General features: G+C 31.9%; 1 protein-coding gene across 1 annotated transcript; it reads left to right on the forward strand.

Annotated features, from left to right (window-relative positions):
* Positions 1–6,958: 6,958 nt before the first annotated feature.
* Positions 6,959–7,439, forward strand: LOC148588115 (uncharacterized). The gene has a single exon (XM_088512376.1). The coding sequence runs from the start codon at positions 7,011–7,013 to the stop codon at positions 7,224–7,226; it is 216 nt and encodes a 71-aa protein (XP_088368502.1). The 5' UTR covers positions 6,959–7,010; the 3' UTR covers positions 7,227–7,439.
* Positions 7,440–11,892: the final 4,453 nt, after the last annotated feature.

Raw genomic sequence — 11,892 nt, forward strand, 5'->3', positions numbered from 1 at the left:
GTCTTGTATTTGGACCATATATTCTATAATATATGGTTAATCTGTTGCTTGAAAGAACTCCAATTAAATGTGATTCATCTAACAAAAAAACTTCCAAATGTGTGCTAAAATATGTATCAAAATGGCTGTTATTAGTGGTAATATTTGTCCATTTCTTTTTTGGGATGAATAATATTTGTGTATATTTCATTGTCTTCACCACTTGAGTGGAAGTTATACGTGCAAAAGCACTTATGTAGACGCGCGTATGTCATTATGATGTTCCTCTTGCGCCATTTCAAAACTGATGAAGCTTTAAAATTACTATTTAATTTGTAATAGATTATTATTAAATTTTAATTTAATTATAATTTTGAAAGTCACATTAATTTTGAAACGATGCAAGAGGAACATAAGGATGACATTTAATATTACTTGAGAGGTAAATATAGAGTAATTTTACAAATCATTTTTGTGTCTCTCCAAAAATAAGGTGTCTTTCAAAATTATCATTGGATCAAAATTCAATAATAATCAATCACAAGCCCAATGGTGATCTTAATTAAGTTTCGTATCATCCTTGTAGCGACACAAGAGAGACTTATAACATTACTTATAAATACAAGTCTGCATGTATGCAAAATTAAATTTGAAAGATGTGGTTTGTGTGTGATAATTCTTTTCAAGAGGTGTTTTTTGTGTTTTGGTTAAGAAAACGTTTTGACGTAACATCAAGATAAAAGGAGTTTGGCCTTTTTTGTGTATATATATATATATATTTTTTTTTTAAAAAAAAAGTTATTTATTAATGTTTTGATTGTTTAGGAAAAAAAAAAAAAAAAGTTCTCCAACCCAATTAAAATAGTGCTACGTATCTATAAACATTTAAAAGGCATATTAAATTCAATCTAAGTTAGTAAACTGCTATTAATGAGGTTAAGAATTTAATGTACATTTTAAATATTTATAGATACTTGACACTATTTTACATGGGTTTGAGGATATTTATTCTAGACTGGTTTGAAGGAAATTTCTGTCCTTTATATATATATATATATATATATTTTGAGAATGAAAACGGAAAACAATTATGTTGTTTTTTATGGTTGTTATCCTAGGACGCGCTTGATTACAAAGTTTAGACTTTCTTGACAAAAAGTGTGACCAAACTCATGTAGAGCTGTTCGCTTTGACCAGCTAGCACACATTATTTAGGATGATGCTGTAATGTCTATTAGTATTTGTGAAAATTTTTAAAAAATTAACAAATACTATAATATTAAATATTATAATTAACTTAACAAATACTATAATATTAAATATTATTAACCTAATAAAATGAAGATGTAGTATTTAATAGGGTTAAATACTAAATTAGTCCCTGGGGTTTCACAACTTTATTTTTTCCCCCCCTAGGGTTTTATTTTTATCACAGGAGGTCCCTGTGGTTTTGATAAGTGACCAAATTAGTCCATCCGTTAGTTGACCGTTAGTTGACTGTACGGACTGACACGTGGACCAATCAGACGTCGACACGTGGCACATATATTAATTTTTTTAATATTTTTTTTAATTAAAAAAATGTTTTTTTTTAAATTAAAAAAAATATTAATAAAAAAAAAAAAATGGGACGAAACAGGGGGTGGCTCGGCCACCCCCTTGGCAATTTGGGGGTGGCAGAGGCCATGGGGGTGGCCAGGCCACCCCCATCTGGTCGGATGGGGGTGGCCGAGCCACCCCCTGGGCATTTCGTCCCTTTTTTTATTTTTTTAATATTTTTTTTAAAAAAAAACATTTTTTTTAATTAAAAAAAATTAATATATGTGCCACGTGTCGACGTCTGATTGGTCCACGTGTCAGTTTAACGGTCAACTAACGGTCAACTAACGGATGGACTAATTTGGTCACTTATCAAAACCACAGGGACCTCCTGTGATAAAAATAAAACCCCAGGGGGGAAAAAATAAAGTTGTGAAACCCCAGGGGGTTTTGGAGTATTTAACCCTATTTAATATTAGTACTCTTTGTACATAACAGTATGCGACAAAATTCATCGCTCAAACCATTCTTTGTAACACCCACGAAAAAAAAAAAATGCTAATTTTTTTGTTCATCTTCATTTTCATTTTCTAGTTGTACAAGTTTTCTTAAATGCGAGTTAAAGATTCATTTTCATATCATTTGGTTTTTTTTTTTTTTTTTTTTTTTTTTTTTTTTTTTAAATAAATAAATAAAATCTACCAGGATTTCAAGGTTTTTTTAGGTATATTATTTAGAAATTTAACGGGAAGAAAAGTAAAAGAAATTGCCTTCTTTATGTGAAGATGGACTTTTCAGCCAAATTTTCTATCTGATTAGCTTTTCATTCTTCTAAGGAGCATCCATCTAAACACAAGATTAAAAGGAAACAGAACGGTCATTCTCAAGTCTTGAAATGAATTTCAAAAAGAAAAATTGGTGCATGCCACCTTTTTTATTAGGTGCCCTAGTCTGTCAAGAATAAATATGGCTGGATTGAAAAAGAAAAAGAAAAAGTTCCGGAGGTACATTATTCTTTATGCTTTTCTGAATTTATGATCATTAATTTTTGTTCTTTCAACCACAAATTGATTAACCTTAAAGCGATAATTGGTAATTATGTTCGGTTTTAATTGTTCAGACAAAGAAATTGATGGGTGTGGACATTATTGTTAGAGACTATGAGGAAAAGGTTATAGCAATTACGATGTGTTCATTAAGGAGGTTCATCACTGATCCAATTGTGCCGGATGCATATGCGTCTTGGACGGAGGTGGTATTTGAGAGAGATCGATCTGGGTTTTCACAATGTTATCTTGGATGGTGATCATGCTTTGGAGATTGTACATGCACTACGTACGTAAGGATGAGCAATCATGGAGCGTGTATGGAAATTTGATAAATGATTCGAAATTAATTATGAATAGTCTCTAATCTTGGAAAATGCTGCATACTAGAATTGAAGATAAACAAATACAACAGCCCATCTCTGGCAAAAGCGGTTGTCCAACAAGACGTGGAGAACATTTGAATGAAAGAATATCATATATATATATATTAGGATATTGTCATCTCTGAGAGTTGCATGTATGATTTGATGTTTTATTAATGAAATCAATATTTCACTTCAGAAAAGAAAAATCCAGCTCTTTTAGCCTCCACCATCAAAGGAATATTTATTAGGTGGGAGAATCAAATAAAGGGAAAAATATATAAACATAGAGAAAGCGTACGTACAAAATAAAGTGAAAACAAAGATTATTCTCAAATCTTCACATGCAGTCACTCCTAAAGAAATTTAATTTATTGGACCGACCTAGTATGAAAACTAGAACTATATAATCAAAAGATTCAAAGTATTTATTCCTTCATTAAAGTCCTAGCTAGCCTCAACACACCAGGCTGTCTACTTCCAATCACTATTATTTGTTATTTGAGAATTATTAATTAGAAAAATTTGGGAAAGATGGCTTAGTTAATTTGTTTTCAAATAATTATTATTTTATGGGTAAAGTCCACATACCTCCTCAAACTACCAAAACATTGTCAATGCCCCCCAACAAGCAATAAGACAAAAATGCCCCTAAAGGTTTCTCAATAAGACAAAAATACCCCTATAAATTCTAAAAAAAAAAAAAAGATTTTTTTAAAAAATGAAAAATTTTAATTTAAAAATAATATTTAAAAAAAAAAACAATTTTTTTAAAATAAAAAAAAAAACGAAAATTTTCAATTTTTATAAAAAAAAAAAAATCGAAAATTTTTTAATTTTTTTTTCTTATAAATTGGATTTAATAATAAAAAAAAAATTGGCCAACGTTTGGATTTTTTTTTAGAAGTTTTAGTATTTTTGTTTTTATTTTACTAAGGGTAATTTTGTCATTGGGGAGAATATTGACAATTTTTATTAGTTTGGGGAAAACATTATCACAATTGAAAATTTGGGGGAAGACATTGTCAATTGAGTGGTAGTTTGAGGGGGTTATGTGAATTTTCTCCTTATTTTATTTTATTTTTATAGATAAGAAGAGAAAAAAGGTCATAAGCAATTGAAGGGATCCTTACCATTATCAGAGAATGATCCAACAAAATTAAATTTTTTTTTAAAAAAAATACTACCAGAAAAACCTTATCGAAGTAGTCTATTTAATTAAATTGCGAGCGCCAAAATTAACGTTTCTGTAAAATTCAGAGGCGGACTAATTTAAAAAAGAAGTTGCCAAGCCAAAAATATTTACATTAAGGTGGAGAGATCTTACAACTTAAAATAGTGCCTTATTAAATTCAAATTTTAAATCGTAAATTTAAAAAATTCACGCAGCTATGAATGTTTGAGCGTTTGGAATTTGTATCGAGTGTAAATTTCATGAAGAAAAGAAAATGGGTCGTAAAACTTCTTAAATTTATATATGAATTTGTACTAAAAACAAAATCATATGAGTTTGCTTCTAAACAAATTCATAGAATTGACTAAAGTATGGTGAATTGTCCCATTCGATCGGCTATTCTCAATCATATATATTTGGTGAATTGTCCTATTCCCCAAATTAAAGTTTCAATGAACAAATTTCTTCATATGTGCTCAAGCTAGAAACTTGTTTACCTTTCTAATCCACCTTTTCATGATACATACATTTTTTGTTACAAATTTGAATCGAATACGTGGAAGCTGGTTTCAAAAGTTTTTTTTTTTTTTTTGCCTTTCGGCAAGATACCAGATCCATGCAATACTACCACCAAATTAACCAAGAGTTCCATGCAATTGTCAATTGTGTGGCATTTTTTTCTTTCTCTTTTTGATCCACCAGCTGCCCAAAAAGTTTTTTATTTTTATTTTATTTTTAAGGATATATATATATATATATATATATATATATATATACAGTTGGGTTGGCCTAAATATAGAATAATTAAAAAAAAAAAATGTAACAAAAAAAATCATTTCTAAATCGATATTTGGACAAATCTAAATCAAGATTTCAAAATCATAAAAATATGTTGTGATATTGATGGAGATTTTAGTAACTATGCTACAATGCCACATCATCATTATGAAATTGGATTTAGCCAGTGGTATTAATTTGGGTTTGATATTTACCCAATATATATATATATATACACACACAGGAAGGACACTAAAAAAGTTAAATAGTAAAAAAAAAAATAGGGATAAAGTCCACTTAACCCCCTCAAACTACCACCCAATGACAATCTACCCCCAAACTATCAATTGCGACAATTTACCCTCAAAACTACCAAAACAATGACAATATACCCCTAATTTTAACAAAATGATAAAATTATCCTTACTAAAATAAAAACAAAAATACTAAAATTTAATTTAATTTTTTTTCAAAATTTTAAGGGTATTTTTATCTTATTAAAAATTCTATATGGGTAATTTCATTGTTCTGCTAGTATTGGGGGGTACATTGTCATTGTTTTGGTAGTTTATGGGGTAAATTGTTACAATTGATAGTTTGTGGGGTAAATTGTCATTAGGGTGATAGTTTGAGGGAGTTAAGTAGACTTTTACTAAAAAAGAAAAAAAAATAAAATAAAATAATATGACTAAAAGACTCAATGAAGAGATGAGTTTTATCTTTTTCTCAGATGTCAGACATATAACATATGATGTATTCAATTACGTGGTAATTGCAAACAAGCTACCACGCGCGTATTATATGCTTCTACACAACTTGACTCAAAAGTATAAACAAACAAACAAAAATAAAATGATTTAAAGGTTGAATATTTGAAGAAGACACCCTCTCAATAATCTCTTTTTATTTTGAATTATCCATATCATTCTCAATCACACCTAATTAATTCATCCTATCATTTTTAATGTTGCAGTAGCTATCCTCAATCAGTGCTAGGCAATTTTTATCTTGTACGTGTGTCTAAGTTTAGAAATATGAGAAATGCTATTTAGAAGGATCTCATATAATTACAAGGAAAAATCAACCCATATTATTATTATTTATAAAAGTTGATCCAATGGTTGATTATTAGTGCCACTTTATTGCACTTGTATAGAAGTCTATTAAATAATATTACTCTAGACATGTTAGTTATAAAATTAATTGATCAAAAATATTAAAGTCTTTTCCTATCAACAATACTCACATCTCATCACCATCTAACTATGCTGACCTAACATTGTCAATTCACCTTTAAATCAATCTTAATTAAAAATTTGAAAAATAAAATAAAAAAATCTAATGATAAATTAACAATACTACATCAGCATAGGGAGATGGTAAAGGGACAAGAGTATGCCTATTTAGACTTTTGTCTAAGACTATATAGGTTAACATAACCTAATCCATTTAATTAAGCGGATCAAACTCCCTGAACTCTAACCCACCAATTTTGTGTTAGGTTTGTCAGTCGTGTCAAAAATCGCCAGCCTTTCTTATGTCGGGTTCAAATCATGTCAAAGCATGTGTATAAGACTATATATAAGCAATAAATCAACCCTAACATGATCTATTTAATTAAACGAATCGGTTCTAAGAAACTAATTTTCTATTAAATTCGTAAGAAATTTTCATTTCTTGTAAAAAAAAAAAAATTATGGGCCCTACTATCACCATACTTCTTCCATCCCCACAATTACAAAGATAAAAGGCCACAAAAACAGATTGGAATTAGCCTCCATTTTCTTTCCAGAAGCTATAGCAGACACGACTCATACATTTACTCCTTCACGTTTACACTGACGAACGAATTGAAGACCCTTTGTTTTGAGACCCCTATTTTGACTTCCAGCGAACCAAAACGCGGAAGCTTTATTGTTGTTTTTCCCACTCGGTCCACTCTTCTTCTCCAAAATACCAAAACACCCCAACACGAACCTTCCAAATCTCCAATCCCTCCCCACTTTCCGACCGAATCGTATTCCTTAAGAAAACCGAACCTTCTTCCCCACAATATAAACGAACCCAGAAGAGGAAGAGGACAAACAAGGCCTGCGGAGAGAGCTGGGAGAATTTTTTTTTTTTTGTGAGATGGGATTCAAGAAGAACAGGTGGAGCTTCTTCAAGCGGCTGAGGAGCGAGACGCGGAGGTGGAGCTTCGTCAGCCCTGGTTTCAAGTGGAGGCGGCTGAATCTGCAGCTTTCTTTTGTAGACGACGTGCTTTTCAGGATTTTGTCTGTGTTTGAGGCTATTGTGCTCGTTGCCACCCTCTGTTTCTTCTACCTCTGTTGCGGCTGCCATTTTTGAGCCTTCTACGGGTGTCTCTGTTTCTCTGTTTCTCTGCTTTGCTCAGAAATAATTTTTTCTTTTCTTTTCTTTTTTGTGGATGATTTTTAGCTCAAGGGTGTCATATTGGTGGGTAGATTTCCCAATGCAAGATGATTTCAGAGATTATGCTAATGTATATATGTTTATGTACAAATTAAATGTTGGGTAAAAAACAGAGCTGAAAATTTCTCTCATGCAGTGTTCATTATCTGTTCTATTTATTTGTTTATTTATTTTCCCTTTTTCTTCCATCTTTGTGGTTCTTGAGAAGAATGAGACACAGAAGAAAGACATGTAATGCATAAATTTGAGACATGTTTATATTGAAATTGGAGATGTCTAGATTTGATTCCTCAAATTAGTCTGATGGTCTGCTGCTTAGCTTGTCGTGCACAGATCAACTGCCATTGTTAATGTTTCTGTCAAATTTGTTGTGCTTTGTTGACCGAAGGAAGGCCTTGTTAAACTATCATTATCCCCTTTACCAAGCTATTTTATTTTGGGGGGTCTACTTTGCTTCAAACTGAATCAACTGATGCAGGTATTGGGATAATTTTTTAAAGGTTAATCCTACTATTCTTTTATCATTCTTATCACGTATGTGACACTTAAAACAAGTTACTTTAATCAATATGAAAGGAATGTGAAGAGTATAGTACTCTTTTTCAAAAGAATTTATTTAAAAAGTATGTGACTTTTACATGTAGATACAAGTCATTTTTATAGATTAAGTTAAAAAAAAAAAAAAAATTCCTCCCACTCAATTTAAGGTCCGTTTGGAATTGTGATGTCAAAAAGTGCAATTTTAAAATAGCAATTTTGAATAGACAATTTGAAAATGTGATTTTTAAAAACACATTTAAGCGTTTATTTTATCCTTTAAAATTGTGCGTTTTCAAAAGAGAAATGATATTTAGTAAACTTTCATACGACTGACATACAACTATGATGATTTGACAGTAAATTTCAACAATTGATTTTTATTTTTACAAGCCCTTGTTGATTCAACAAAGGCCGACTTTCACTGCCACATCATCATAGTTGTTTAACAATCGTATGAGAATTTACTAAATAAAATTACTCTTTCAAAAAAGCATATATTTACCTATGATTTGAACAAATCAAAATTTTTAAAAGTCACAATCACAAACAATCAATTTTTTGTTATTTAATTTAAAATCGCACTTTTAATATATGCAAACGCACCCTTAAAAGAAAATTGTCATTTTCAAATTAAGCAAAAACTTGTAAGAACTGGGGTTGGATAGGTTACAACTGGCCTGGATATTTTTTTATTTTTTATTTTTTTCTCTTGTTGGGCAGCTATTGCAAGTGGGCGTTGACCAGAAACTTGATAAATCATAAAATAGGGTTCTAAGTTTTGTATTTCTTTTCTGGTTTTCTGAGCACGTTTTGTGATTTTCATAGTTCTACTGATATACCTCATTACCTCGATGACATCTAATTATTCTAATAAACTATTTTAGAAAATATTAATAAAAACTAATCATAAGAGAACAATTGGTTATCACGTGAAGTTTAGAGATATGATTATGAGGATCATGTATATCTCATATGATTAGTTTTGTTAATGATTTTCATAACTAGATAAAAGTAGTTGATTAGAATAATTATTAGATATATTATTCTAATCAACTATTTTTATCTAGTTATGACTATTGGGTGTATGACTAAAAATATTAACCACCTACGAAATACGTGTAATAGGCCAAACGTGCATTTTTAAACACAATCACTGAACCGTTTAGCGGTGTATTTAAAAAAAAAAAAAATGGCTGTTTGAAACTTTTCATGTAGCAAGTAAGAGGTGCGTTTTTAAAAATGTACTATTTTAAATCTCATTTTTTAATTTTTATCAAAAATTAAATTGTATTTTAAAAAATTACATTTTGAAAACACAATTTTTTCAAATAGCACATTTTGAAACTGCTAAATCAAATGGAATGCTATACTTAGCAACTAACATTTATTAATTCTCAGCATTTTTTTATAGGAGAATATATCTTTCATATTCATCCCTTGAAAAAAGATAAAGAGTATAACGCTATAGCTTAAAATTCTGATAAATCATAGCCAAAGCTATAAAGTTATAATATCATAGAGATAAACATAAAAATCTTACAGTCAAGCCTTATCTATGATTTCAACATTCGCTAACACATATCCAAACTTCAGTTATAGAACATATATGCTCCAAGCAGACTCAATCTAATACATAGGTAGCCCATATTCTTAACTTTTATTTTATTGGTCATAGGAGTAAAACCCTCTCACTAATCCTCCTCGACCCAAAGGTGAAAATAAAAACCCAAAATCGCTCATGAAAGTAGATCTAAGGAGAAGTCAAACCCTTATTTAAAAAAAAATAAAAAAACAAAAACATAATAAAAAAACCAACAAACAGGTACAAGTCTACAACAGTCGGGGCGATGAAGGCGAAGTGCATTGGCCCGCGTATGGTGGACGATATGGAGCCATTTTGTGCTGATGGGCAAATGAGGAGTCGGGGAGCACAGTAGGCTAACGCATGGCTGAGCGAAACTAGTTGATAAGACTAGATTTAGATTTGAAAAATTAGATCTCAAGCCCAACCAATTCCGGGGAGGCAAAAAGCGGCGGAGGGCGGACGGAGGTAGTGATGACCGGAGCAACTGGACTGGTCGGAAAAACCAAATAAATAAACCGAACAAAAAGAAAGAAAAAAACAAAAAGGCGAGGGGGAGGAAATAAGAGGGGAGAAGGGGGGAGGGGAAAGGAGGTCCCCATAGGTTTTCTCGAATATGAGGAAAATATCTACTAATTCCCAACATTAACCAACAAAAGAAACCTACTAAAAGGCAAAATAAGGTAAATAATAATGTCATACTCGGAGTTTTTCACCTTCTCTGGGGGAGGAGGGCCTCTCCTCCCCTCTTCACCTCCGCGTAGTGCGGTCGCCCCTCTTCCTCCCATTGTCATTGGTTCTCTTTTGGTTTTTGTTTTATCAACATGAAGAAGCTTCAACGATAGTCCTCCATCTCCAAGCCTCCACGCCCCATCTTGTCATCACTCTTTGGCTGTTCTCCTCCCTCAGCCACCGCACCTTGCCCAGTTCTACAGTGAATCTCAGATATGGTTCTCTCTAGGCCGATCTGTCGTCCTCCGTTCCTCTACAGCCCCGACACGCTTGGCCACTGGGTTCCCCGGCTTTCCAGCTCTCTGACACCACTTCTTTTTTCTTCATTCACCTACCACGCGCTGGCGCGTGGACCACACGCGTTTGTGGGTGAATCTAATGCGCCTACGCGTGGACCTCACGCGCTGACGCGTGAATCAAATGTGCTAATGCATGTTCACCGAGCCGCCGCCAGAAGCTCCTTCTCCCATCTGTTGAAGTCAACGATTCGTGATCTTTTTTACTATTATTTTTATTTTCCCTATATTTTTATCTTTATTGTTTTTTGCAGCATTTTGTGTATATTGCTGCTTGTTTGTTTTGTGGGTTATTGTCTCCCCGGTTTATTTTGTTTTGTTTGTTCTGTGGAGACTTTTGTAGCCAGTTTAGTGGTAGATCCTCTCTATTCTACAGTCCTTGTATGACAGTGCATTTTCAGTTTCAGCCTCTTTAGGGTGGCTGTTTTCGGTTCCATGTGGGGGTTCAGATAGGTTCCCCTTAATCTATATCCATTTTGTTTCTGTAACCGCCTTATGCAGCCCTTTGAGATGACCGGGTCACTCGTTTGACCCATTTCCTACCTTATATAATTATTTATGCACTGTTTTAGTTTGTTTTGGATCTGTTGTTGGAGAGCCCACCTCTTTTTCGTTTTTAAGATCTCTTACTATTTATTCCGTTTAGATCAGGAGTAGAAGGATCTTCCCTTATAACCCTTTTCCTTATTCAATTAGGAAAAAAAAAAGAAAAAAAAAAAAGGTAAATAATAATGGTTTGAAGAGTATTTATGATGTAGAAAGAAAGAATTAATTAATTTTTAGATTTATTTAAGTTTTAATAATCATTTAGGTTTTATATTTTAAGAGTTAAAGTACTTTTGTTATTCAATAATGGGCCTGGCCTAGAGTCAGACAAAATAGGGTTAGAGTTATTTCAGAATTTAATAATGGACTTAGCCTAAAAGTCAATCAAATTAGGATTAAGGTTTTGTTAGTCTATTTAAGCAAACTATTGTACTCCTATAGAAGCAAATTATGATTAATGAAAAAGATGTTTTCTTGGAGGCATAATTGTTCTCTTCTCGGTGGTGAGACTACCAAAACCACATTGTTGACTAATGAGACTCTGATCAACATAATTTATCTTATTTTCTGTTATTTGTTTATCTATTTTTTATTATTCTCCTTCCGTCCATCTTCAATTTAAAAAGTGATTGACCCCTCAACCACCTCAGTAATTGTCCTCTTGATTCATGGTAGCAAACATTAAGTAAAAGGGGACATTCATCTCTTTCTTCTCGCCCCAATTGTTTTGGGCTATTATTTTCTTTATAATCCTTTGCTGATTTTTAAGCATTGAGCGAGGATTTGGCATTTGGAAACTGTTCATGTTGGAAACTAAACAAATCAAAATGTGAGAGTTTTTTTCCGAATGGTAGAAGTTATAAGTTCTTTTAATTAATAAGGGACT

Source organism: Corylus avellana, chromosome 1 (assembly GCF_965113065.1).
Source record: "Corylus avellana chromosome 1, dhCorAvel1.hap1.2, whole genome shotgun sequence".
In the NCBI taxonomy this organism is placed as follows: domain Eukaryota; kingdom Viridiplantae; phylum Streptophyta; class Magnoliopsida; order Fagales; family Betulaceae; genus Corylus; species Corylus avellana.